We start from the raw sequence: 27,845 nt of genomic DNA on the forward strand, positions 1-27,845 counted from the left end.
CTCCGATTTATCGTGAGGCTAAATAACGAAGATTTACCATCAGTTTGTGTAAAGATAATGAACCGTCAAATTAATCAACAACAAAAAAAACCCCAAAAAGCCGTTTTCTTGCTGTTTTTCGTTGTCCTGTCTTCGGATTTTCGAGAAAGTAGAAAGGAACAGGAAAACGTGCCATGAAAATACAGGGGACAAATGGCCGGAGGAATCGGTATACCTGGAAAATAATACACTATATGTATTTCCCGTCGGTATAGTCATAAAACTTGGTCACCCTACCTGACACTAGTACAACTGTCTACTGAAACCGATAACAATCGACTACCGCCAGGCGATCTCTCCCTCAAAGTTTTTTGTGACTTCGGTAAACTCGTTTGTGGAATAGAAAAGGGAGGAAGAGGGCATTTATGCTCATGAAACTTGGAAATTAATCATGATTCCGAAGATTGGGAGCATCTTCGCTGAACATTTCTTTGGATGTGAAGAATAAAAGTGCCGTACAACAGGTATTACAAAGAAACCTTTGCCGATCTCAGAATTCACAAACTAGAGTATAGTTTATGGACGAGAGCCTTCACGGAGATTATCCTTTAGCAAAGCAATCTCTCCATCCTTTCTCTCAACCTTCTACCGTCGACGCCGGGTATAATGTCCCCTTTCGTACTTATGCAGCCAGAAAGATTGTTCGGTATTTAATCAAGCCATAGCACGAATAAATACGACATATGCATACATTGATTGACACGTCCGATTTCTTTGCACGTTTTCCCCCATTTTTTTTCTCTCTGTCATACATTATTTTTCTATCTTTTACGCAACAAAGAGGTTGTATCACTCTATGCATGAGTTTATATAAATGTACAACTGTTGACGGTTGAATTATGGTTGAGCGTATGCTAACTGTAAGTTTATTTGATAAGCGTTCTTTATTTGAAGAATTTTTATAGTTTAGGGGAAAATAAGGTTGAATTTTTATCTCGAATGAGCTATTTCTTGCAAATAAGTGATGCAATTTTTGATGAAGCAGAAATATTCTGAATGATGTACTCTTGGTACAGCTGTAGCTGGCTGTTCCGAGGGTTGCACACCCTCCATAAATAATTAAATGAAATCGGTCGGGAAGTGGTAAACGGAGATAAGTCGACTTATCTCCCAGTTGAGTTTTTGGGAAATATTTCGAAATCTAAGGGAGATAGCGAAATTTTCGTGATTACATTTGTTGTAGCACTTAATCGGCTCCACAAAAAAGGTTATAATAAAAATTTCGCCATCTCCCTTAGATTCCGAGATATTGATTGAAAACTGGTCAATAGTCAAAATTAACTCATTTCCTTTTACCATTTCGCTACTGAAATTTAGACCGGCTCATTCATTAATTAATTGAAAGATCGAATATAGGAATGAGACTGTAGGCTCCGTCGTGAGCATAAACAAGTGGCAAATGGCTCTTGTATTGCACATAGTGTAGTTATTTTTGGTAATAAATTGGCGATATGCTTCTGAATGGTTATTTTACACATCATTTCAGCAGCGAAGCGGTAAAACGAATATCTCCGAATCTAAGAGACATAGAGAAATTTTCGTAGAAACCGTTTTTGTACATCTTAATCCGCTCTACGAAAAAGGTTATAACAAAAATTTTTCCATTTGCCTTAGATCCCGAGATATTCATTGAAAACTGGCCAGTAGTTAAAATCATGCATAACGCATTGTTTATATTTCTTTGATTAAATTCAATAAGATTTCTCTTTAACTGATTTCGTCGGATTTTCAACTTGGTTGAATGCTATCATCATCATTATTCTTATTATCCCTTTCTTATATACATTCCGTAACTCCAGGAAAAGCTTCTGGTAATCCTTCCAATGACATTGGTGTCTTCAATAAATCAATCAATTGACAATTATTAGCCATTGGTCATGCTTTTTAGGGTCAGAACTGGCGAATAAATTTGCCCATACTATCATTTGTCCATAACACCCTTAATAATCCCTCGACATGTAGTTTAGGCTTCGCATGATTTTGACTGATCAGCTCTCATTTAAAAGCTCAAGAAAATGCTGACAAAAAGTAACAAAAAAGTTGTTCAATAACGGTTCATCCTGCCCTCCTCGCCCTTATTTGAGACGAAAAAACGTTGACCTTTTCAGTCAATAAAAATATAAATTCACGGGGACATCCCCATTGTGATGAAGTTGTTAATACCAGAGTAGTCAGAAAACAGACATCTGTGAATATGAGACATGTCAAGGAAATGATGGAGGGGTTTCAGATCCCACCCGTATGAAAGAGAATCATGATCTCTATTCCTACATCCCTCGAGTCGATCATAATCATACGCGATACTTATCAGTATAACGTATCACATTGAATTACCCGGGTTGATCTACTCGTGAGATTTGTCTCTTTATTGATCATCCCCAATTGAGAGTGCTATCATTTTTACTTAAAATATTTTCAATTGAAACATTCCTGAAGCTTTGTAAAATTTGAACTCCAACAAAGTTCACAAAGTTCAGTGGAGCTGAAACTGACGGAATTTTCTCCAGCGGACGATTTAATTTGAAAATTTCTAAGGATGGAAGGGTGAAACAAACACATGGGGTAGCCAGACCAATAGATAGACGGTTACGGAGAATGTGAGGTCCGTCAAGAGATCAAAAATTGATAAATCACATAAATACGCCAACGCGGGGTTTTATAACTGAAAAAAATGTGAATTATGGGAAAATAATGATTTTAAGTGGAAACAATAAAGGAATAAATGACAAAATGACGAAAAAGTGGCCCAAAGACCCAATAGATAGACGACTGATCCTTAATCTGATCCTTGTAACCCTTGATCTGACCCATATGACCCTTAATCTGACTCTTGTCAGCCTTAATCTAACCCTCGTGGCCCTTAAATTTGTAATACAATTTCTATTAATTTTTTATAAAATACTACGCCCCGTATTCGCTTCGCTCGCCAACCCCTATATGATCCTCCGCCACGATCCTTATTCTGACCCTTGTGACCCTTACTTTCTGACCCCTATAACCCTTATTTGGACCCTCACTGTAGCCCTTATTTATATCCTTAATCTGACCCTAGTTACCCTCATTTGGACCGTTAATCTGACCCGTATGACCTTTAATCTGACTCGTGTAGCCCTTAATCTAACTCTCGTGACCCTTATTCTGACGCTTGCGACCCGTTATTTAGACCCTCGTGGTTCTCACCTAGACCCTTGTCGCCCTTATCCAGACCCTCGTAACCCTTATTCTGAGCCTTATTCAGACCCTCGTGAATCTTATTTAGACCCTCATGACTCTTGTTCTGACCCTTGCGACCCTTAACCTAACCCTTAAAACCCTTATTCAGACCCTCGTGGCCCTTACTCTTACCCTCGTGACCTTTATTTTGACCCTCATTTGACCCTCATGACCTTTAACTTTAAAGTCTTAATTTCGACTATCCAACATTTTAATTTTTACAACATAGAGAGACCAAAAAAATTTGAAATCGTCTATCTTTCGGTCGGTGTCTACCTATCAGTCTGCCTACCCCTTATGTTCTTCAAGTGCAAACATATTTGTACAGGACTTAAAAATACTTCTACACCCCTACACTCGCCTAGATCGAATCTCTCGCCAGTTTAAACTCCACAAACTTCGTCAATCATCTTCCCAACCCTTTCATTCATACCCGAATACATACCTTAGATCAGTAGATCATCCCCCCAAACGATGATTCGCCATCCGAACCGGTACTCCAAAACAAATGAAAAAAAAATCCAAGAATCTCCACACTCGGAGCAAAGATTCACCTCTTGGATTCTCCCTCCACTGAAGATTCACTCCACTAAAATGTTTCACCTATTCTCCTCGGAGCACAATGCTTTTTCCATTCCCCCGCCCCCCGGCGCCCCACAACAAAATTTTTCTCGGCACTAAAATTCTTTTTTTCTAATAATTCCACCGATCGGTCTCATCCACCGCTGTTGAATAATTTGTCACGGTCGATAGAGGTGCGCGTAGGATGAGGCCAAGCGCCATTTTATCCCCGCGTGTAGTTCACTGACGGCGACCCGGTACAATAGTATATGTATCAGTGAAAAATTAAATGATGTAAGATGTAAAAAAATTAAAAATGTAGACAGTGGACACTGACAATGGAAATGCAGAGGTGAATAAATGCGGGAGATGTTGATGACGGGGAGATTAATTTACGATGTGTTGTTGCGAACGGGGAAAAAGTCTTGAATCCATCGGCGAATGGGCGAAAAGTATTTTCACTCAAATGGCAGTCAACAGGGGAACTATTTCTCACAAATAATCACAAACAGACGGGCTTCTTCACTGGGACATTCACGGTCGAACTTTTGTTTACGTCCGCTCGACGCCGGTTTTCGGGGAATTGAGGGGGCTGATTCACACGGAGAGTGGTTTATTCTGATCGTGGAGTGGGTGATTGTTGTTTAGAGTCTTTGTGAACGTGAACATTGTTTAAGTACATTAACACACGACAACTTGATGTTTATGCGAATCGGCAAGCACGAGCGACCCGTCCTTCACCAAGTGGGGACACCAACTGAGATGGTTTTTGGCTCGGAGAGTCGAGCGAGCGCTTGAGGTTGCCCGGCTGGTTTTCACCGTACCGCTATTTCGGCCGGTTTACACTGTCCCGACGAGCATTTCCCCGCGAGGTTTATTCACATCCGAGATTCCTACTTTATCTTTCGGAATTTAGGGTGCGGAGATGCCGGAGACGATTGCAGTGCATTTGTGGGGGAGTCGGGGGGGAGAATTGTGAGTCAATTTATCGGGAATTTTTTCGGGAAAAAGGTGATGAGAGACACAACGTCGGTGACAGCGTGGGGTCATTGATTTTCGGAGAGTCAACAGACTTCGAGTGTAATACGCGCGCACGCGCACACCAGCGCCGCAACGACAGATTGTCATCGTGCGTTGGGAGAAGTCTCGTGGGGTCTATTTTAGAGGACGCGCGGGGAATTGGTGAGCGCTCTATTTTTCCGCAATTAACGGTCTCTTAAGGATGTGCTGCACCTAGAGATGCAAAATGACCGTCATTTTTTAGATCGCGTCATATGAACAACAAATAACGGTCTTGTGACGGTCATGTGACGCACAAATTTTCCAACTGCAAATGATTGTCACAAATCATTTGTAACCAAATTTTTGTCAAACCATCTATAAAGTTGCATAATGACGGTCATAACTAATTTCCAATTTGTGACGGTCATGAATAAAACAAAATAGTTTCATGGATGGAAAAAAAACGTGATTTCCATTTCAAAATGCGGATTAGGCCAATACAAAAGAAATTCAACTGAAAATTGACCGAGATAAATTAAGTTTCATCTAGAGGAAAAATGACTGTCATTTTTTCTTGACAAGTTGGGACGGTCACAGAAGGGGAGGGGGAATGTGACAGCCGTCATGAACGCCTCGTCATGTGACCGTCAATGACGTCACATAACTGTCATATGACTGTTAGAAAACATTATAAAAATCTGAAGAAATTTTAGAAAGTTTACTTTTGGAGGAAGATTGATGAAATAATTTAAAAGTTGTAATTTTCCGAAAATTATGAGCCTTTTCTATAAATAATTTATAAACAAGCAATTTTCTACCATAAAAATCATTTGTTCGGAATCGTAACAAATTTATTCGTATTCAGAATTTTACCATAAATCGATTTCATGCCTAAAAAAAGGTTTCCGAAAGTTTAAACAATTCCGGTTTACCACTTTTCTACTGAATTGTTCTTTGTATTAAAAAAAAATTATTAAATTTTATCAACATTTCAACCCGTCATTAACATTTTTAAAACAGTCAAAAGTGTCCGTTTTACCCCAATCTTGGGAACTATAATTAAACTTTCGTTCCCGACGAAAAATTACTCCACTTCCAGTTACAATCGAGTCCAGGTGTGAACACCTCCCATGGAGATATCACGCATGTGTGATTGTCTGGCTTGTTTTGAGGGCAGAAGGCGGGGAACGGTGCGCGTGCATCGCAAACGCACGCATTAGCTATCTTGTGAAGTGTCCGAAGATTTCCGGATAACTTTAATCGTGATTTATGATAATGTCATTTATTTTTAATGGTTCTCGACTCTAATCACGAAGACTAAATGTCATCCGAATATTTTCTCATTATCATGTTTATTGAACGCTTCATTGAAAGACTATATTTAAATTTTATTGTGAGCAGGATGACGCGTGTCTAAAAGCAAAGGATCGTAAACGCGAAAAAGCTCATTTCCAAGCTTTTTAAAGCGACAAGGTCGGATGTTCACTCATTTTTCTGCATTTCTGCGTGAAAATACTGAAGAGACTTATTATTTTATTATTTTAATGACGGAATGTTTCATTTTGAATTTTCCTTCGCCTGGACTTCTGGTTATACATGAGATCATTAATGTAATGAGTCATATGCTCACTATCTAAATGAGCATTCCACGTCAAAACCGAAGCCCAAAAAATTTGATGTCTAGGACTGTCTCGAGATTTTTTTTTCTATCAAGTTGGGCATCACAAGATGTTGAAAGAAAAAATCTTGGAAAAATAATAATGATTGCGGAAATGATGATTTTAGGAAAATTTCTATTTTTGTCGAATGTCAATCTTTTTTTACATAATTATTCAAATTTTAGCCCCCTCGAGAACTACCTGATTTCCCGCCATTTAACCCGTCAGTGGGCGCGCAGTTCCACCAGCGTTCTTACGGCGCGCGATGAGAGAATCTCTCATTGGCTTCTTGTGGGAGTAGAGTTAGAATCGCCACAGGTGGCTCTGTTCGGGTTCAGCGAGGCTAAGGTATGCGAGGCACGAAGAATAATATACACTGAGAGAAACATCGTCATACTATCACAAAACAAATTTCTTGCGCCAAATATCTCATCTCTTGAGGGTAAATTTCTTGGGATAAGAATTCCGGATAATGTGTCAGACAATGTCAGATTTCGGTGAAGTGTTCATGACTTGAACATGAACATTTCATGATAAAGTGAGAATTTCTTGCCACAAGAAATCGCTTTTTTCGTCTCAGATGAGAAAATGACTAAAAATATTAGAAGCTTCGATTCAGTGAATCATGAATCAGAGACTTTCATATCGAATGAACAGAGAGTTTATGCAGAGGAAAACCTCGAGATATAAAAAAAATATAACCGTCGCTTACGCTCAATCGCTTTGAGTTCGAAGGGAAGCAATATCTTCTTTTCCTTGTGTCAAACTATTCTTGTCTTTTAAGGAATATTATCTCATTTGGAAAAAGACATCTTTTCATTCAGTAACTTCCTCCTTAGCCCGAAGAGCACCGATTTCTTGTCTGAAACCTACCATAAATTGATCAAATATGTATGCCATGTTTTTCGCTCAAGCAATGATTTTTGTGATATATCGATTTTCTCTTAGTATAAAAGACAATTACATTAGATTCCATTTTCCTTGATAGTAAATTAGTAAATAATATAAAAATGCTCTTATTCCAAACATTAGTACGTATAATTCCGATTTTTTATTGAAGTGTATAAACCAAGTGGTTATGTAAAATTACAATAATAATATTCATTAATAATACAGAAATAGCTCTAGTCAAGTATATTAATCTTCATAAAATAAACTCGCTATGAATTCCGGGGCTTTCAGTTCATAGAAACAAAAAGAAAAATAGGGATTAATCTGCATTAATGATTAAGAAAAATAATTCCATCACTCATTTTTAACATAAGTACAATCTAAAGAATAAAGGAGGGATTTGGGTAGTTTGTTGTGATATCCTTGGAATTTGGCACAGAAACATTTCTACAACCCCTTTCATTGAAACTTAATTCTCAAATTGCACATTGTTTTGCTCCACGAAATTTCTTTTCGTTCCAACAAATGAAGAGATGTTATGAAAATAAATTCATATGAATCTCAAATCAATGCATTTAGTTTTCAATAGAACAGTGATACGTATTCCTAGATAAATGAAATAATTAAACAAAAAAATAATAGAGAAACAAAAATTGTTAAATGCCGAGAAGACGTTAAATCAAAAGTTTGTTAATAAGTTGCAGTTTTTTGGATAAGATGAAGAAAACATCATCGAGGCTGATGAAACATGGATAATTCGAGTGTTGAGAGTCGAATGTGAAGGGTCTAACATGCAGAGCAAATGGTAAGAGCCAAATATTAACTGATGCATCAAAAATAATTTAATCTGAGTCAATTTAATTTACAATTAATTGCGAAGTGAACATATTCTGAAAAATCGAGCACCAAATGCAAGGGACTCGTGTTGATTGAACATTCAACTCTCTAAAAAATTTGAGTGTCTCAATTTTTTACAAATTACACCCTAAACATTCTCGCTCCACCAGCCCTGACCATAATTCTTTTAAAAACAAAGCAGAAAAATAGAGAAAACTCGAAGGTTTCAGGGTTTTCTCACGACTGATTGTCAATTGGCAATCAAAAATGTCTGTGAATTACTCCTCCCTCAGCGTTTTATTATGTCCCATTTTGAGAGAGCTCTCAACCTCTCAATTTTCATCAGTAAAAATTCAAAATCTCACACTTTTCAATGTACAAAAGTTGCTTTAGAAAATACGTCATAGGTCCAACAATTGAAAAACCTCTACAAAGATCTCTAGTATCGCGGCAAAGTTACATACTTATTCGTTAATCAAATTTTCTCTTCCAAAGCCTAAAAATATGAGAAGCATTGGTCTGCATCGAAGCTATTACAAAACAATGATAGCTCAGCTGAATCATCCCTTAATTTTCGCTTTTGATGATACTTTTAAGATCTTGCCTTATTACATACTTTTTAAGTTATTTCATCAAGCCACATATATTGATGCAAGGATTACAAGAAGACCCAGCTTCTCTGATATAATTTCTTGTTCGCTCAAATTAATTCAAGTCTAATCGTCGTTGACCTCGATGGGGATACTGGTGGTGAATGTCGGCGTTTCAAGCTCTTCGTGTTTCTTCATTTTCATGCTCTGAAACACACAAATTCATCAGATATTATATAATATTTTTTATTACACTCCAATTTCTATAGAAGGTAACTTCTCCAAGGCATTGGAATGGAAGGAAAATTATGTTGGGGAAAATTCGATAGAAATGAGGTCTTTGACGAAATAATTTGTCTTCAATTCGTCGTGACAGAATATTAAATACTATTCACAAATAGAAATAAATAGTATTCACTAAAAATGGGTTATTTTTTTAAAGGCCCGTGTGTATTGCCTTTCGAACATGATCTTGTTTTTTTTATTTTTGTAATCGGAAATGTTCTTCAATTGCCATTCAGTTTTGCATAGCCCTGGAGTCTCCAAAAATTACGACTGTACAATCAAAAAAACGTCGAAAAAAGCTGAACATTTTCAAAGAGTGTTTTTGAATAATATTGGAAAATAAACCCAATAGGGAGGAAATTGCAAATCAATAATTTGTCAAATTAATAGTTGAAATGATAAATTATCCATTTACAATTTCCTCTCTGTCAGACTTATTTCCTAATCTTTATTAAAAACGCTCTATGAACATATTCAGTTGAACGATGATTGAAGCGAAAATAATTAGAAACGTCGCACTCATGATAATTTGATCAACGCTGTAATTATTTCTCCAACATCCCTTGACGTTCATTGACAATCTGAATAACGTTCGCAAGCTAATCCATCCGAGCCTTAAATGACAAATAATCGGCTAAAAATTCAATCGTCTTCACCTGTTGCAATTTATAATGATTAATGATATCCTGGTCGGCTGGGCAGCTCTGCAGGAATGCATCTAGTCTATACATGTGGTGCATGTATCTCCACAAGTTCACCAGTGTCTCTGGTATCTCAAAGTCGGCAAAATATTTGCCAGCAACTCTGATGTGCTGCAAACGAGGCATCAGTTCACAGTCAAAACAGCACATTGTGTCGCCAGTTAAAAATCTTGTTCCCTTGCGCCCCAAGTGCTCGTCAATCTTGCGGAGATGTGCCATTAACGAGGACGATTTTGGGTCTTTGTCTTTGTCTTTAGCATTTACAAGCAGAAGTTTCAATTTCTGAAAGAAATAAAAATAGTAAACTCTCGGAATTATCTTAATCATCACCACTTTCTGGGAACAGTTGACTTACAGTGAAAAGATTCTCGACCAGTGTCGCCACTTCTTTATCTTGAACGAAGAGATTATGTCCACCTGGTATATTCTTCATTATGTGTCTCTCAATTTTTTCATTCTCAAGAATGGCATCGCCATTGTCAATCAAAATGGGCGGGGGAGTTGCTTGGAAATTGGTGCGAAAATCTGGCGGTGGCTTCTGCATATCCACCGTTGTAACTTTCAGGGAAATTGTCTTCAATTCGGCGAGCAAGTACAGGTCCATGAAGTATTCTTGACAAAAGAGACAGGCACCTTTTCGTCGGCCATCTATCGTTGAAGCCTGAAAAATTATAGGGGGTGATTTACTGTTGGTTTTTTTACGTTTGGTTTTTTTACGTTTTATTCATCCTGTCTCAAGGGGGAACGGAACCCCTCTGTCTACATCAGTATCAAAGTGGTAAAAGGAGATAAGTCCATTTTGACTATGGACCAGTTTTCAATCAATATCTCGGAATCTAAGGGAGATCGCAAAATTTTTGTTATAACCTTTTTTGTGGAGCCGATTGAGTGCTACAACAAATGTCATTACAAAAATTTCGCTATCTCCCTTAGATTTGGAAATATTCCTCAAAAACTCAACTGGAAGACAGGTCGACTTATCTCCGTTTACCACTTCACTACTAATATGGACTTTTAGAATTGTATTTTCTCCTGCAATTATTATTTTTCAGAATGAAGAAATTCAGATGAATTTAATTCATCGATTGGTTTTTTAAATTTTTTGATTTTGTAGAAAATCGGTCGTCCCACGATAACTAAAAAAAATGGTCTCAATTGATTGAATAATAGATTGAAAAATTTGTTTAGATGCCCCTTTGACCGAGGTCGAAGATGAAGGTGATAGCAATAATCGTGATTTTGATTTATTCAAAAATTTTCAAAACTTGTATTTTTTGAAAATTAGAATTCCGGGGATATTTTTGAATAACATGCTTCAAATGAATTCAATCATAGCTTAAAATATTTGTTTTAATGCCATTAAGTCGAAGTTAAAAATGATTAAGAGAGCTATATTGGCTGATTTGATTTTTATGATGATTGCTGAAAATTTTGATGATTTCTTCAAATGTGATGTTTCAAATTCATTTAAATATGTGTAAATAAAAATTTTCTACTGACATTTTAGCGAGGGCCTGAGGGGAGAGATAAAATCATTAAAAAAACAATGGGTTGTACAGAAGAAAAGGATAATAACCGTGATGATGCTGATAAGATTCAACTAAGTTGAAAATTTGACGAAATTAGGCGAAAGGAAATCTCATTCAATTTAATAAAATGAAATAAAATGAAATGATGTGCAAAAATAACAATACTATATTCAATACAAGAGCAATTTCCCACTTGTTTATTTATGAAACTACTTCATTGACTCAACAATTCAATGATCGAGTCGATAAAGTTGTTTCATAGATAGAAATTAATAATTCTAGTTGAAAACACAATTCTCAAAGCTCTCATGGACACAGGGGTTCCGGTTCCCCTTAAGGAATAAACTTGTGGGAAAAACTTTGCGTCATGAATTCTCAGTTAAGGTGTTTCATCTCAAAAGTCAAAATAAGGAAACAAAATTGAAAAATTCAGGGAAGAACTATCTGACAGTTGCATCGCTGGGAACTTCCTCAAAATTGTCTCAACAATTTTTTTTTTAATTATGAATTCTCAAAATTGTTGTATCCTCTCCTAAGACCCAGGTTACCGCACTCTAAATTCGAAGATTTTTTCTGACGCCTCTAAAAATAATCTAAACGTCTCTAAAAATAATGAAAAACTATTACGCGAGAAAGTACATCTTGATTTCCCCTTTGCGACTTCTACCCCTGTTCTAGACACCGAAAATAAAAAATCAATAAATGACGATGCGCTGTGGTAAAAAATAGGCATGAACAGTTTTTCTCCGCGGAAGATGAAAAATAGAAACGACTCTTATAACTCAGATATTTAAGGATTTGAGGTATTGTGAAACCGCTAATGTCACCCCGATAGTTCCCTCCCAGCGAGTAATGAGCACATAATTTCAAATAACTTCTCACAGCCCAATTCCATACATTATGAAACAGGAGGTCGTGCGAGTTGATTGTTCAAAAATTCGCAAACATATGGAATATATTTTATTTTTAGAAAACCCCTCACACAAGTGAAGGTCAAACTCTTACGTCACTTGCACTCTCTTACAGTCGTCGATATATCTCGAAATAATGTATTGGTTTTATTACAAACAATGGGGAAGAGTGATGAGTCTTATAATGTGATTCCCACATATTTGATTAGCTGTCGTTCGCCAGATCTTGCAATTATCACCTGATAGAATTGTCACACTGGAAATATTTTATCCAGTAGTTTTGTCCAGTTTTATTTTAAATGCTTTTTTAAATAATATTTTTTTTAATTTTTAAATTTTTAAATTTTTTTATATTTTTTTATCCGTTTCCTTCCCTTCTTCCAACTTCGAGAAAAATGTCCTCAATATTTTTTCACACTTCATTCATCATCAAAAATTGATGTACACGACATATCTCTTTTGAATGATGTGAATTTACAACAAAGACGAATGTTCTGCTATTTATCCGTCTCCAAATGTCCCACAACTTACACGAAATAAAAACGAGAATGATACATAACAGATCAGATAACGTGAAGCCCAACCTATCGAAATATTCTCCAATTTTCTAACCTCAAGTTTGCGACCTCAATGATTCATTGATCATTCACAAACGTTTGAAATATTGCTCATCGATTAATAATTAGTTGTTAAAAGTTGAAGATTTCAAACACTTTAAAATCGCCAATGACGTAGGGGTCACCAAGTCATATCTACAACTGTTTCTCAACTGCCAACGAGTTCTCACATAACTTGAAAACGACCTTCCAGTACCGAATTTTCCGATAGTTTCACCTTCACTCGAATATCCCTCCACCAAAAAAAGTCGAAGTAAAACTGACTGCTCTCTCAACACAATTTAGGTCCCTGATTCCATGATTGGTATTGTAAAGATGAACTTGGCCTACAACATTCTATGCAAGTAACTGTTCTTGGAGAGTTGGATCGACCTACTTGCAAGAGGAAAACAAAATCGGTGAAAAAAGGGACTAAAGGGGAAAGCAAGCGTGTACAATAATGGATAAGCGTTAGAGTTCCAGTTCTATTTGAAGTGTACGTGCACCTTATGCCTCTATATAAGGAACACATGGGGAAAGTTCAAGCCCATACAGCTGAATGCCAAGCAATTGCCATCTCTCGTGCCTTATCCTATATAAACCAGTCTCATTTCATCATGGCCAGGCGCAAGGATTCCTTCAATACTCCTCTCCCGACCTCACCTCGGAGTTAGTCACCGATTCAATGATTAAAATCTTGGCAGCGGCGCTACAATGACCCAGCAAGTGAGCGTGTTTTCACCTGCGAGTCATACGTAGCTGGATAGACTCAGAGATTCAATCCTCGCGTCATACAGGCCTCATTACATGCCGGCGTAATGTACCGGGTCACTGGCTATCAGAATTCAAGCGTATTCCTTCGTTTATAACTGTACCTCAGTACACATGTGTGTCATCACCTGAGTCAAGCTTTTAACAAAATGATGCGTCTGAAGTTTAATTCTCCCTTCATTTCTCATTGACCTGACGACTTGAGAATGATTGAAGGAAATTATGTCGAAAGCATATTGCTAATTTATTAGGGAAAATAACTATACTGTGTGCAATGCAAGAGGAATTTCCCACTTGTTTTCTTACAAGAGAACCCAAGGTCTCCGGAAATTCGCCTGAATGGAATCTTCCGCTAGTTTCAGTTTCGTGTAAAAATCGCGGGCTTTCAGTTATCTTTTCATGTTATAAAAATCCAAATAGACTTCTGGTGATGAAAATTTGGTACTCGAATTGAAGACTCCAAAATTAAGGGTCAGAACCCAAGGGTCCAGATGAGGGGAACAAGGGTCAGAATGAGGTTCATGGGGGTCAGCTCTACTTCTGATGATGAAAATTTGGTACTCGAAATTAAGACACCAAAATTAAGTCAGAACTCGAGGGTCCAAATGAGGGTCACAAGGGTCAGGATAAGGGTCCTAATAAGGTTCATGAGGGTCAGAATAAGGGCCATGGGGTTCATACGGAGCTCTCTCTATATTATCAAAATCCGAATCGACTTCTGGTGATGAAAATTTGGTACTCGAAATTAAGACTCCAAATCAAGGGCCCAAATAAGGGTCTCAATAAAGTTCATGAGGTTCAGAATAAGGGCCATGGGGTTCATACGAGTTCTCTCTATATTATCAAAATCCAGATCTACTTCTGATGATGAAAATTTGGTACTCGAATTTAAGACTCCAAAATTAAGTCAGAATCCAAGGGTCCAAATGAGGGTCACAAGGGTCAGGATAAGGGCCATGGGCTTCATATAGGGCTCTCTCTATATTATCGAAATCCGAATCGACTTCTGGTGATGAAAATTTGGTACTCGAAATTAAGACTCCAAATCAAGGGCCCAAATAAGGGTCTCAATAAAGTTCAGAGGGTCAGAATAAGGGCCATGGGGTTCATATGGAGTTCTCTCTATATTATCAAAATCCAGTTTTACTTCTAATGGTGAAAATTTGGTAGTCGAAATTAAGACTCCAAAATTAAGGGTCAGAACCCGACGGTCCAAGTGAGGGCCACAAGGGTCAGAATAAGGTTCATGAGGGTCAGAATAAGGGCCATGGGGTTCATATGGGGCTCTCTCTACATTATCAAAATCCAGATCTACTTCTGATAACGAAAATTTGGCACTCGAAATTAAGACTCCAAAATTAAGGGCCAGACCCCAAGGTTCCAAATGAGGGTCACAATAAGGGTCGTAAGGGCCATATGGTGGTTGGCGAGCGGAGCGAGCAGGGGCCGTAGCCCCCTAATATCCACCATATTTTCGTTACAATATTCAATCATTAGAGTACCAAGACGCTAATGAGTAGCGAATCTAGATATATACACATACCCACATCTATCAATTAGGCATTCATTATCGAAAAGGTATAGTGTACCTTGGTCGCTCGTTTTCTCTATCCAAGGTCACATTGATATCTTTACGAGCAACGTCAAATTATAATTGATATGCGCCTTTGTAGGGTAGCACAATGTCACGAATCGAGAGTAAGCCGATACTTCTCATTAATGACCCTCACATTATTCAACCCTGGAAACAATTCAGTAGCGAAGTGGTCAAACGGTTTAAAGTAGCTCTACCCTTACGGTAAATTCAAAGATTATTGAAAACTGCAAAAAATTGCGGAAAACCCGATTAGATTTGGAATTCTAGTTTTTTCTGAATTTAATTATCGTTCTGGTTTTCCAAAGAAGAAATGTTTAAAAATCAGGATTTAACCCAGTGTCTTATGTAAAATCAACATTTCCGTTGTAATCAAAGATTAAAATCTCAATTTTTTTTCATTAGATGTGGAAAAATCAAGAATTCTTTTGATACCTCATCAAAAATAATCCATCGTTTTGCAAAGAATTTTTATTATTTATTTATAAGGAGGAAATTTTTGAAAAATGTCAATATTTTCCGAAATTTAATTTGGATAATACTGACTGGGTATGAATTTTCTCAAATTTTTTCCATGCAATTTAGTTGAAAGATTTAAAAACTGAAAATATCCAAAAGTACAGCGTAGCCCGACCGAAGGGTAGAGCTATTTTAAGTCAAATTTAGTCTTTAGTTGAGTTTTCCAGAAATATTTCCGAATTTAAGGGAGATAGCGAAATTTTCGTAATGACCTTTTTTATAGAGCAAATTGAGTGCTACTAAAAAGGTCATGAGAAAAATTTCGCTATCTCCCTTAGATTTCGGGATATTCATTGAAAACTGGCTAATAGAAAAAATCGACTTGAACCGTTTGACCACTTGGCTAATGAATTTTTACGGATAGCATTTAAAAATCCTCGGAAAGACCGGTAAATATCCGGAAATTTACCGGTAACTGTTAGCTGGGAAGGAGTTCTTAATCAATTTTCGTAATGAACAATAAAAATTCAGTAGCGAAGTGGTCAAACGGTTCAAGTCAATTTAGTCTTTAGTTGAGTTTTCCAGAAATATTCCCGAATTTAAGGGAGATAGCGAAATTGTCGTAATGACCTTTTTTATAGAGCAAGTTGAGTGCTACAAAAAAGGTCATGAGAAAAATTTCGCTATCTCCCTTAGATTTCGGGATATTCATTGAAAACTGGCTAATAGAAAAAATCGACTTGAACCGTTTGACGACTTGGTTACTGAATTTTTACGGATGGCATTTAAAAATCCTCGGAAAGACCGGTAAATCTCCGGAAATTCGCCGGCAATCGATAGCTGGGAAGGAGTTCCCGATTAATTATCCTAATGAACAATAAAAATTGACATTATGGTCAACAATGCAGTCTTCCTTGTACACTCAAGAATCCAAGAGTGATAGCTTCTGCGGCATGAAACCTGCATTTTTAATCTCAGAATGGCACTAATGTCGATGATATCAGATGTGCCCCTTGGTGCATATGAATAACCACGCAGTGCTCAATCTCTTTGTCATTCTAAGTCTAACGGAAAATTTCGGAGCGAGGTACATCGCACCTTACGAAGAGAATCAGCGATGATCTCAATCATTCGTAGTCAACAAAAAAATGATGTCACGGCAGGAGAATATCTGCGGATATTAGTTCCAGTGGAGTCTAAATCCCCAAGTGACTAATAAAACCACAAAAAGCACGAAATAATGCCTCACTCGAGAGAGATCCGGGTGTTGTAATTGAACGGAAATTCGGTGACGAGATAGGGAAAGTCGCAGAAATGCGAACGCGGCTTCAGGAAATGAAAAAATAAATAAATAGTCACACGAAGGAGGAAGGGAGATAAAAAAAAAACGTTCGTATCGTATTCCTCACTCGGAGAATCAGGAGGGCATGATCGTCCTCCTGACGAAGACAATTTATGGAGAGTATGGTTACAGAAATGTAAACACTATTAATCTAATGCCTAGGAATTTGCGGAGCGCAGGAATTTGCGAAAAGTTTGGGTAATCCATCCACGCCCATTTCGCTCGAGCTGACGGAACGGACACCTCATGATCGGAGTTTAAAGACTGCTGATAACTCACCTTGATTATCAGTTCAATTTCTGGAACGTCCCCATTACTCGTGCCGTTCTCGTGTGCCTCATCCGCCATCTCAACGATTTTTTAACGAAATAAATGATAAATCAACTTTTTTCCGGTGAATTGTTGTGCTCACGCAATTGGAGATTTTGAGGATTGAGGGGAGCAGATGGACTGGTTAGGGGAAGGGGTAGAAGGCACTTGGTGGTATTAAAATTAAAAATCGAGTACTTAACGTTCAGATAACTGAACAGAACGTGATAGAAGCTCACGAATTACTGGGGCGACTGGGGGGACTCGAGACGGTGGGACGCAGCACGAAATAGTGCTTGTGTGAGTGGGTGTGTGCGTGATCAGACATCAGTGTGAGTAATGCGAGGAATCAGAATGCACTAGGAGGATGGTGGCACCAGTGGAAAATTGGCGCCAAGTTTGAACGGTGAGTTCGGTGCACAGGTTAATAATTTTTTACGGGACACGTCGGTGAAATTTACGTCCCTTTTCCACACATTGTGATGAAAAATATCGTTCGATACTCGTGGGAATAGTATTTTTCCGGCCTGTTGCGATGGGGTTTTTTACTCGCGTGGCTGTAGCCTCCGAGCCGTAGACGAAGACTGGCCAACCACACGAGTAAAAAAACCCCATCGCAACAGCCCAGGAACAATATTTTTCTGTAGTGATTTTCAAGTTTTTGAGTTTGGGAAGTATGTAATACCAATTCCCAGACGAGAAATCGTGAGAAGCAGTACAGAAAAAGTGTTTTTTGGCTTGTGGGAGATTTATAGCACGAGCCGAAGGGGAGTGATACAATCCCACGTGCCAGAAAACTCTTTTCCGCACTCGTAACGAAATATACTATTTTGCCTCTGAATGGACATTAGGTGCTAACTCATTCCAATTTAAGTATACAAATACCTTTTTTGTAAATTTTGTTTACCACCCCCCACGACGAAAATAAATTTTTTTTTTTTTTCAATTTGAAAATCGTCGTCATGACTAGTGTTTCTGAAATTAAATATTGGAAATGGCGGAATTTTAAATAACTATACTGGTAAATAAGTGAACAGAATTTTCCTTTATTTTATACGCTCGGAAGACACATCCGCTCAGTACCATTTCCTCAGAGGAACTAACTATATTGACAAAAGGGATCCAACACCCTGGGCCTGATGACTCACATTCAAAAGGTCCCACTCATGCATTGTGCTTGAGCTAGAAAAACAGAGCATAAACATCATGCCTCAAATTTCTCGGAATTTTCACACTTAAAAATGTTCTTCGATGTGAAGTGGAAACACAAGAGATGAAAGAAATATAAAACGTACAAAGACGTATTCAAACCAACCAAAGATTAATTTTTGTTAAGTATTTTTCAACTAAAAATCTAACATTAAATATTGTTGAAACATAAGAAATTGAGGAAGAAATCAAAGTGTCCATTTTACCCCTTTTTATTTTACTTTGCAACTCCTACGACGCAGTCTTATGACAATGTGTTTGTTTTTATAATCATTCAATGAACTCGAAACTGTAGATTTGCTCAAATTCAACTCATTACTTAAATCTGGTGTCCATATTGCCCCACCCTCCCCTACTGAAAAAGCGAAATATGCATTTTTAGTACATCCACCTCTCATATTTTTAAATCACTCGTTGTACTGTTTGAAACAGTTCAAAATTTCGGGTTTGAATATTTTGAACTCTTTGAAACAGTTCAAAATTTCGGGTTTGAATATTTTAAACTCTTTGAAACAGTTCAAAATATTCAAACCCGAAAACGGTCCACCGGCGAGATTTTCCGCGTTTCGGCACCTAAAGCCTCGCTTTTTATCCAGCGAATCCCAGTCAGCCGCTGCGAATCGAGCAGCATCATTGGTTGAGAAAGTAAAATTCCCGGCAGGACAAAACGCGCAAAATCTCTCCCCTGAACTGGGCCGAAACACACTTCCAATACAATCGCGAAGTTGTCAGTTACAATCAATCCGCGACCTATCCAAACAAGTTGCTAAATAAATAGAATGCAAGAAGAAGCAATGTTGAACCTTCGCTGGGATCTCTTCTCGTCTCAACTAGCCACAACCCTCGACACTTGCTACGAGAAACAATACTTCGTTGATTCGTCACTGGTATGCAGGGACGGTACAATAATAAAATGCCATAAGATGGTGTTAGCCAACTCAAGTACATTCTTTCGTCGGATTTTAGTGAAAAATGATCATCCCCATCCGATGATTGTACTCCACGATATCGAGGCCGATGATTTAAAGACAATCGTCAATTTCATGTATTGCGGGGAGATTGAGGTGGTGAAGAGCGAGGTTAGAAGATTGCTGAAAATAGCGGAAATCCTCGAGATTTCGGGGCTCAAGGATATCCGATCGTCCGCACAGTTTCAAAAGACCTATGCGGCCGAATTGGCCCCATTTTTGCCGGAAAATTTGTCAGAGTCGAAAATTTCCAGGAATATTGAGACTCCACCCGCCACCTCCTGCAAACCGTATTATTTTCGACGGAGGTGTCACGAAATTCCGAGAAATGCCGAGACAGCGGAAAAAGTTAACTTTCTTCCGAGAGTAAATAGCAAACAAATAACAACGACACTGAGCCTCAAGGAGACATCGCCGGATTCTAATGATGGGAATAACAGGGCCAGCAGCAGAGGGGACTCGAGAGAGTCGCAAATGTCTGATAAAAATAGTCAAAAGCGTGCGTCGAGTGAAAACTGTCAATACCTCAAAAAATTGCGTCTTCTAGGGGAAATCGATATCATTCGGTGTTCAGAATCGGACGAGACTTCCCCGACGCAGCAGACGGGGGATTTAGAGGCCTCTGCTGTTCTCGATCAGCCGGAAAATTACGGAGTTTTTATCAAGAATGAAATCGACATTCCGTTTGACGTTGGGAATTTAGCGAATGTTGGAAATGTCGAGAGGATAGTTAAAAAGAAATTGGGCTCTTCGTCCGGCATTGAAATTTTCAAGGCGCAGCCGAAGGGATTCATCGACTCAATGCCCGGGCCCAGCAGGAGCGAGTCTCTGAGCCCGCGATCTAGGAATTCCGTGGATTCCTTTTAAATATAAAAACTAGAAAATATGAATTTCCACGTTTTTTGAATATTTTTTATGAATATTTTGATCAATAAAAATACGGAGGAGGGGAATTCTCTTGCGTTACCATGGAGATTATTGAAATTGATTAAACTGACATTTATTGGCACATTTGGCCACTGATAGCAGTCGAGATTCCAAAGCTGAAGGAAAATGGAGCTTCCGATGAACGAAAAGCAAAATGTACAAAATTTCTGCGCAGAGGAAGAATTTCAAAATGTCATGCAGAGAGGATAATTAAAAAAAAAATTGGACTCTTCGTCCGGCATTGAAATTTTTAAGGCGCAGCCGAAGGGATTCATCGACTCAATGCCCCAGCAGGAGCGAGTCTCTGAGCCCGCGATCTAGGAATTCCGTGGATTCCTTTTAAATATAAAAACTAGAAAATACGAATTTCCACGTTTTTTGAATATTTTTTATGAATATTTTGATCAATAAAAATACGGAGGAGGGGAATTCTCTTGCGTTACCATGGAGATTATTGAAATTGATTAAACTGACATTTATTGGTACATTTGGCCACTGATAGCAGTCGAGATTCCGAAGCTGAAGGAAAATGGAGCTTCTGATGAACGAAAAGCAAAATGTACAAAATTTCTGCGCAGAGGAAGAATTTCAAAATGTCATGCAGCGAGTGATGGAAATGGGTGGAGGATGTCGAGAGGATAATTTAAAAAAAAATTGGACTCTTCGTCCGGCATTGAAATTTTTAAGGCACAACCGAAGGGATTCATCGACTCAATGCCCGGGCCCAGCAGGAGCGAGTCCTGAGCCCGCGATCTAGGAATTCCGTGGATTCCTTTTAAATATAAAAACTAGAAAATATGAATTTCCACGTTTTTTGAATATTTTTTATGAATATTTTGATCAATAAAAATACGGAGGAGGGGAATTCTCTTGCGTTACCATGGAGATTATTGAAATTGATTAAACTGACATTTATTGGCACATTTGGCCACTGATAGCAGTTGAGATTCCGAAGCTGAAGGAAAATGGAGCTTCTGATGAACGAAAAGCAAAATGTACAAAATTTCTGCGCAGAGGAAGAATTTCAAAATGTCATGCAGCGAGTGATGGAAATGGGTGGAGGATGTCGAGAGGATAATTTAAAAAAAAATTGGACTCTTCGTCCGGCATTGAAATTTTTAAGGCACAACCGAAGGGATTCATCGACTCAATGCCCGGGCCCAGCAGGAGCGAGTCCTGAGCCCGCGATCTAGGAATTCCGTGGATTCCTTTTAAATATAAAAACTAGAAAATATGAATTTCCACGTTTTTTGAATATTTTTTATGAATATTTTGATCAATAAAAATACGGAGGAGGGGAATTCTCTTGCGTTACCATGGAGATTATTGAAATTGATTAAACTGACATTTATTGGCACATTTGGCCACTGATAGCAGTTGAGATTCCGAAGCTGAAGGAAAATGGAGCTTCTGATGAACGAAAAGCAAAATGTACAAAATTTCTGCGCAGAGGAAGCATTTCACAATGTCATGCAGCGGGTGATGGAAATGGGTGGAGGATGTCAAGAGGATAATTAAAAAAAAAATTGGACTCTTCGTCCGGCATTGAAATTTTTAAGGCACAACCGAAGGGATTCATCGACTCAATGCCCGGGCCCAGCAGGAGCGAGTCCTGAGCCCGCGATCTAGGAATTCCGTGGATTCCTTTTAAATATAAAAACTAGAAAATATGAATTTCCACGTTTTTTGAATATTTTTTATGAATATTTTGATCAATAAAAATACGGAGGAGGGGAATTCTCTTGCGTTACCATGGAGATTATTGAAATTGATTAAACTGACATTTATTGGTACATTTGGCCACTGATAGCAGTTGAGATTCCGAAGCTGAAGGAAAATGGAGCTTCCGATGAACGAAAAGCAAAATGTACAAAATTTCTGTACTCAGCGGCACATCACAGAGGAGGAATTTCAAAATTTCATGCAGCGAGTGACGGAAGTGGGTGAGTTGAGAAAAAAAAATGCGAGAACTTGGACAGTCTGACAATAGTATTTAATATTTTCCAAAAAATGAAGAGAAAATCGTGAAAAAATTGGCGTCCTCTGATGTGAACGAACAGAAGAGGGGAGAATTACTGGCTGATAATATCCTCAAATCGAACAATGCAGTAGAATGCAAATTGTCAGGGGATGAAGAATTGAAAGTGAAGACGGAGCGCACGCTGATAAATAAATATCCAACGAGTGAGGAGACTGATCCGAATAAAATGTCGAGAGGTAACGAAACAGGATGGAAATTTAATCGACGATTAACAATTTGTTTTTCCACAAATTCAGAGGTTTTTATGAAAACAATGGAGAAAGATGCCCGTGAGCGGGCAGAGGACAGAAAGAGGAGGAATGAGAGGGCTGATACGTTTAAAAGAATCGGTAATGGAGCGTTTGATAGCGGGGATTATGAGAAAGCTGTGACTTATTATGGAAAGGCTATTGAGCAGAGGAAAGATTCCACTGTTATTTGGAATAATCGGGCACTATCCTTCATGAGGCTGGGGCTCTATGAGAAGGCACTGCAGGACTGTGAGTGGGCCCTCAAAGTCAATGATTCGAATATTAAGGCACTTTTGAATAGCGCCAAGTGTTATGCGTATTTGGGGAATCATCAGAAGAGGGATGAGTTTATAAGACTTTCCAAGGAGAGGATTCCAAGATTTTCCAAGTATATCGAAGGTAAATAACATTTATAAGTATTTAGAGTCGAGTGTTAATTTGGAACTGGTGATGTTCGACACTTGTCTTAATTTTTTGTCTTAATTCGGATTTTTAAAATAGAAAAAAATGAAATTAAAGAAAAAAATTATAATAATTTAATAATTATTATTTTATAATAATTATTATTAAATAATTTAATAATTTAATTTTCTTAAATTGCTTTTAATGAAATTAAAAATAGTTAAATTAAATTAATTCGTTTTTTTTTAATTAAATTGAGTTGATATTTAATTAATTTTAAATATCAACTCAGCAGATAACAATAAAAAATGACATTCAATTTTTTCAGATTTCGAAAAAGCATTGAAAGAAAATCCAAATGATGTCATACAGGACGAGGAATCGATCGTTTAGCAATGAAATAGAAAATCATAAATTATAAATATTTGTATTTACAATCAGTATTTACACTCAGTAGTTTGAGAATAAAGACATAACTTATCAATCTAAGTAACACATTTTTACACCTGAATCAAGAATCGATTCGTGTTGCATATTTCTCTTTCAGTTCAGACAGCGATCTAGGTTCATGGAGTATTGCTGTGCATTCAATTCCCTGAAAACAAGAAAAATAACAGGACGTTAACTGAAGTACAAATGATGATGTACAAATTTCATGGACTAAATATACTTTATACTACACTGAGAGAAATATCATCATAATATCATGAAACTAATTTCTTGCGTCAAATATCTCATCTCTTGAGGATAAATTTATTGGGATAAGAATTCCGGATAATGTGACTTGAACATGAACATTTCATGATAAAGTGAGAATTTCTTGCTCCAAGAAATCGCTTTTTTCGTCTCAGAAGATGAGAAAGTGACTAAAAATATTAAAAGCTTCGATTCAGTGAATCATGAATCAGAGACTTTCATATCGAATGAATAGAGAGTTTATGGAGAGGAAAACAACCTCCAGATATTAAAAAAATATAACAGTCGCTTCCGCTCAATCGCTTTGAGTTCGAAGGGAAGCAATATCTTTCCCTTCTGTCAAACTATTCTCGTCTCTTAAGGAATATTATCTCATTTGGAAAAAATACATCATCATTCCTTGTCTGAAACCTACCATAAATTGACCCATAATTGACCCTGTATCCCATGTTTTTCGCTCAAGAAATGATTTCTGTGATATTACGTCGATTTTTCTCTTAGTGTAATATTAAAAATACCATTGAAACCCATTCAGTCGTTTTTGCGTGAGTTCCGGCCAAAGAATGGACAACAGAATTATTTTATTTAAGATTACCTGCATTCTGGCAGCCCTCACGAAGCCCTCATTGGCGGAAACCGTGACACTCTTGGTGCTCTCACCACTAGCAAAAACCAATCTTGATCGTAGTTTTATCTTTCCCCCAATAGCCAGCTTCAAAATCCTCCCTTCAGTCGCATCCTCAACTATATCGACATTTTTCATTAGCTCATGGGTCCTCGCGGTCTCTTGGCGTCCACCGATTATATTGATGATATCCATGAAATTTTTGTACGCCGTTCTGCAAACTTTCAGTGATTTCCCGTGGAATAGTTCATCTAAAAAAGGCTTCAGTGGTCTCTCTCTCTCCCACTCCGCCTGAAGAGTCAACAAAGATTCCAAATATACGAAATTGGCATATCCATTGGTCATATTACTGACGTATGCGAGGAGTGTGGAGACGTCCAGATTCAAAGTTTCAGCTGCATTTGATGGCACATTGCTCGGAGAAGGACGTAGAATTTTTAATTCTGTTGGTAACTGTAATGTAACAGCAGAATTTTCTGACTGATCGCTTTCTCTGGTTAGATCCAGTGAGTTTATTCCATCTTCGGATTCTTCTGTCTCAAAAAATGAAACCAGAAATTACTTAAGAATTCATCTTTGGATTGATCTATCAAGTTGTTAATTTTTGCTGATTTTTCAATTTTTAACATTTTTTTTTACTTCTTTAAAACCACCTAGACCTCACCTTCTGGGGCGAAATAATTTCCGGAAGAAATGAAGTCGATAACTTCAAGTGGATCGCGACATGATTTTGTGACTGCAATTGACTTCGAATGATTTCGAAGTCGAAGCGATGTAAAATAACGATAAAAAAAAAATTATTACCACGGACATAAACTTCGATTGATTTCATTGATTTCAAATGACTTCGGGATGATTTCAAGACTTCAGCGTGATTTCAAAATTGATTTCAGAGAGTTGAATTCACGTGATTTCAGTGATTTCGATTTCATCACTCTGTGCCAAATTCAGTAATACTGTCGAATTTTCTGAATGCTCAATGCTTACCTAGTCTTGGAGCCTCTGAAGAACTCTCTCCACATTCAATTTTCTCTCCCTCAACGGAAACTCCCAGTTCCTCCAATTGCGAAGACAGTGATGTCTCTATCCCGTAGGCAAAATGAAAAATTATCTCCGGTGATTTATAATGATGGGGATACATAGTTGCGCATTTTAAGTAAATCTCAGCTTGATCCAACACCGATTTCTGTCCATATTCTCCATTTCCGAGGGATATCAGAGTCAACGCCCGAGCGTTCCTGGCAATGACTTTGATCCAAGCCGCTCCACCATTGCAAATAATGTCAACAGTTAAACGAGAGTCTGAGTCGGGGAGTTTGAACGGTTTCAGGACCTCAGTCGGATTTTTCGAAGATAATAATCGCTCCACTAGGGCATTCAGGTGAATTAAATTGGTACTTTGGAGGTGCTCCCTTTTTACACTGTCTGTAGAACGAACCTTCATCAGAATCATACAGTTATACAAATTTTAGTGCGGAAAGACGAGAAAAAAGGGAATTTTTTACGTTTTGTTCCATTATTTCAATCACTAATCGTTTCCTGTCTTCATAAGAGTAATATTTTAAGGAAAAAAATGTGAAGAACCTCTGAAAACCTTTTTGCTTCGTTCAAAAAATACTTTTAATTATCAGGGAATTGAGGATTTGCGTGGCAAAATGATTAGTTATCTAGAGCTTTGCACCATTTTTTTTTTAATTCAATGAGTCATTCACATTAAAAAGAGTGAAGTCTTCATTTTGATCCGCTTGCCTCTACGATTTTTTCAAGTCACATCTAGATTTATCAGAATTATAGTTATACAAATTGTGATGCAGAAAAACGAGAAAGAAAAAGAGAAATATTTGTTTTGTTTCATTATTTTAATAAAAACATGTATATTTTTATTAAAATACTGATACAAAACGTCAGGAAATTGCTTGATTCAAAAAAACTCGTTCAAAGTATCAGGAGGTGTAATTTGGGTAGTAAAATTATGAAAAAAATAGGGAAGGGTGGGGCAAAATGATCACTCGCCTCTACGATTTTTTTAAGTCACATCTACAACTAGGTTTATCAGAACTATAGTTATACAAATTGTGATGCAGAAAAACGAGAAAGAAAAAGAGAAATATTTGTTTTGTTTCATTATTTTAATAAAAACATGTATATTTTTATTAAAATACTGATACAAAACGTCAGGAAATTGCTTGATTCAAAAAAACTCGTTCAAAGTATCAGGAGGTGTAATTTGGGTAGTAAAATTATGAAAAAAATAGGGAAGAGTGGGGCAAAATGAACACCTGTCTTTTTTCAATGTTTATCGCTCAGAAAAAAAATTATCAATTCAGTCTAGGCTTATTACAGTGGGGAAAGTCGTTCTTTCCGTAGGGAAAAATTACCCCATTGCACTTACAATTCGATGAGTCATTAACATTGCGAAAAAAAATTAAAAGTGCTTATTTTCAAGTCACATTACTAAGATGTAATGGCTTCTTATCGACTGAAAAAAATTGGTACACTTGTTGTTCCCTAAATTTTGATCTCTTGATTTTCAGCAATTCGCTTAATATGCTGTCTTCATCCTTTAGCATCTGTGTTAATTCGCCAGGAATTTTCCTTGTTGTTAATGTAGAGGGGAGTGAGGGAAAAAGATAACTTTTGACCTTTCTTTCAATGTTTATAACTCGGGAATAAATTCGTGAATTGAGCTTATGCTGGGGCAATCACGAGGGGGAAGAATGGTACTTTTCATGGAAAAAATATTTCATTTCGTTAAAAATTCAATGAGCTATCGACATTTCAGAAAAATCACAAGTGTCATTTTTTAGAAATGATAATCGGGAAAATAATGACAACTGTACCTTTTCGAGAAATCGTATTTCTTGATTAATTTTCCGTATTAGTTTGCCGACCCCACGGACATCCTCCTGGGCTTTTAATTTTTTCATCAGTTCATGACCACTCGAAATTTTCCCGGCGAGAGCCACCATCAACTCTGACTTTTCTTCCATAATTCTCCGGACTGTTTGACTTGAGATTTTCTTCTCAACCGGAAAAACCTTCACGTTATAAACAGTGGTTTCTCAGGTTAGAAACAACGTACGCAAAATAAATTCTGAATTGATTAGAGCAGTTGTGCCAGTCGTCGTCAGCACCAATAGTCACAATAACAACATGTGAAAGAATTTATATATAATAAGCAATGGTTTGCAAAAGAAAAATTGACTAGAAGCACGACCACAAGGTGTAGGGGACCATGTCCATGAGGTCTGATCCAAATTATGAGACTGTCCAAATTATAACTTGAAGAGAAATAAATTAGAAAATTATTTGAGGACAGTGAATGTAAATAGCTATTTATTCCGAGTTATTTTTGAACGTGGATACGTCTATGGATTCAATATGGGGAGCCATTTTGGGAAACGGTCCTTATGCGCAGCGCCATCTGTCGGAAGTCTAGAAAATTCTAGACATTTCGAG

General features: G+C 37.5%; 4 protein-coding genes across 5 annotated transcripts; 2 read left to right on the forward strand and 2 right to left on the reverse strand.

Annotated features, from left to right (window-relative positions):
* Nucleotides 1–7,501: 7,501 nt before the first annotated feature.
* LOC107043716 (chloride intracellular channel exc-4) lies at nt 7,502–17,578 on the reverse strand. The gene is made up of 4 exons (XM_015265298.1): nt 17,259–17,578; nt 10,133–10,438; nt 9,733–10,059; nt 7,502–8,998 (listed from the first exon to the last, which is right to left on the reverse strand). The coding sequence occupies exons 1-4, from the start codon at nt 17,325–17,327 to the stop codon at nt 8,918–8,920; spliced, it is 783 nt and encodes a 260-aa protein (XP_015120784.1). The 5' UTR covers nt 17,328–17,578; the 3' UTR covers nt 7,502–8,917.
* Nucleotides 17,579–19,197: 1,619 nt separating this feature from the next.
* LOC107043718 lies at nt 19,198–21,850 on the forward strand. The gene is made up of 2 exons (XM_015265300.1): nt 19,198–19,384; nt 19,464–21,850. Exon 2 carries the CDS (start codon nt 19,487–19,489, stop codon nt 20,330–20,332), a length of 846 nt encoding a protein of 281 aa, XP_015120786.1. The 5' UTR covers nt 19,198–19,384; nt 19,464–19,486; the 3' UTR covers nt 20,333–21,850.
* A 44-nt stretch (nt 21,851–21,894) lies between these two features.
* Nucleotides 21,895–23,542, forward strand: LOC107043719 (tetratricopeptide repeat protein 12). Of its 2 annotated transcripts, XM_015265302.1 has the most exons (4): nt 21,895–22,335; nt 22,409–22,609; nt 22,670–23,062; nt 23,394–23,542. In XM_015265302.1, the coding sequence occupies exons 1-4, from the start codon at nt 22,230–22,232 to the stop codon at nt 23,456–23,458; spliced, it is 765 nt and encodes a 254-aa protein (XP_015120788.1). In that variant the 5' UTR covers nt 21,895–22,229; the 3' UTR covers nt 23,459–23,542. The 2 variants fall into 2 exon arrangements, with proteins under 2 accessions (XP_015120788.1, XP_015120787.1); XM_015265301.1 differs by having other exon boundaries at nt 22,409–23,062.
* Nucleotides 23,477–27,819, reverse strand: LOC107043717 (UPF0415 protein C7orf25 homolog). The gene is made up of 4 exons (XM_015265299.2): nt 27,227–27,819; nt 25,374–25,824; nt 24,357–24,919; nt 23,477–23,660 (listed from the first exon to the last, which is right to left on the reverse strand). Exons 1-4 carry the CDS (start codon nt 27,374–27,376, stop codon nt 23,577–23,579), a joined length of 1,248 nt encoding a protein of 415 aa, XP_015120785.1. The 5' UTR covers nt 27,377–27,819; the 3' UTR covers nt 23,477–23,576.
* Between the last annotated feature and the right edge of the window lie 26 nt (nt 27,820–27,845).

The sequence above is a fragment of the Diachasma alloeum genome, unplaced genomic scaffold, assembly GCF_001412515.2.
Source record: "Diachasma alloeum isolate Michigan unplaced genomic scaffold, Dall2.0 Dall_scaffold_00622, whole genome shotgun sequence".
NCBI classification, from domain to species: Eukaryota; Metazoa; Arthropoda; class Insecta; order Hymenoptera; family Braconidae; genus Diachasma; species Diachasma alloeum.

Coding starts and splice junctions, on each gene's coding strand:
- LOC107043718 (XM_015265300.1), top strand. CDS start 19,487: ATGATTGTACTCCACGATATCGAGGCCGATGATTTAAAGACAATCGTC.
- LOC107043717 (XM_015265299.2), bottom strand. CDS start 27,376: ATGGAAGAAAAGTCAGAGTTGATGGTGGCTCTCGCCGGGAAAATTTCG. Junction 25,825..27,226: donor AAATACGATTTCTCGAAAAG/GTACAGTTGTCA, acceptor ATTCTGATGAAG/GTTCGTTCTACAGACAGTGT. Junction 23,661..24,356: donor TGAGGGCTGCCAGAATGCAG/GTAATCTTAAAT, acceptor TCTTGTTTTCAG/GGAATTGAATGCACAGCAAT.
- LOC107043716 (XM_015265298.1), bottom strand. CDS start 17,327: ATGGCGGATGAGGCACACGAGAACGGCACGAGTAATGGGGACGTTCCA. Junction 10,439..17,258: donor AAATTGAACTGATAATCAAG/GTGAGTTATCAG, acceptor ATAATTTTTCAG/GCTTCAACGATAGATGGCCG. Junction 8,999..9,732: donor ATCATTATAAATTGCAACAG/GTGAAGACGATT, acceptor TGTGTGTTTCAG/AGCATGAAAATGAAGAAACA.
- LOC107043719 (XM_015265301.1), top strand. CDS start 22,230: ATGGAGCTTCCGATGAACGAAAAGCAAAATGTACAAAATTTCTGTACT. Junction 22,336..22,408: donor GCAGCGAGTGACGGAAGTGG/GTGAGTTGAGAA, acceptor CAAAAAATGAAG/AGAAAATCGTGAAAAAATTG. Junction 23,063..23,393: donor ATTTTCCAAGTATATCGAAG/GTAAATAACATT, acceptor CAATTTTTTCAG/ATTTCGAAAAAGCATTGAAA.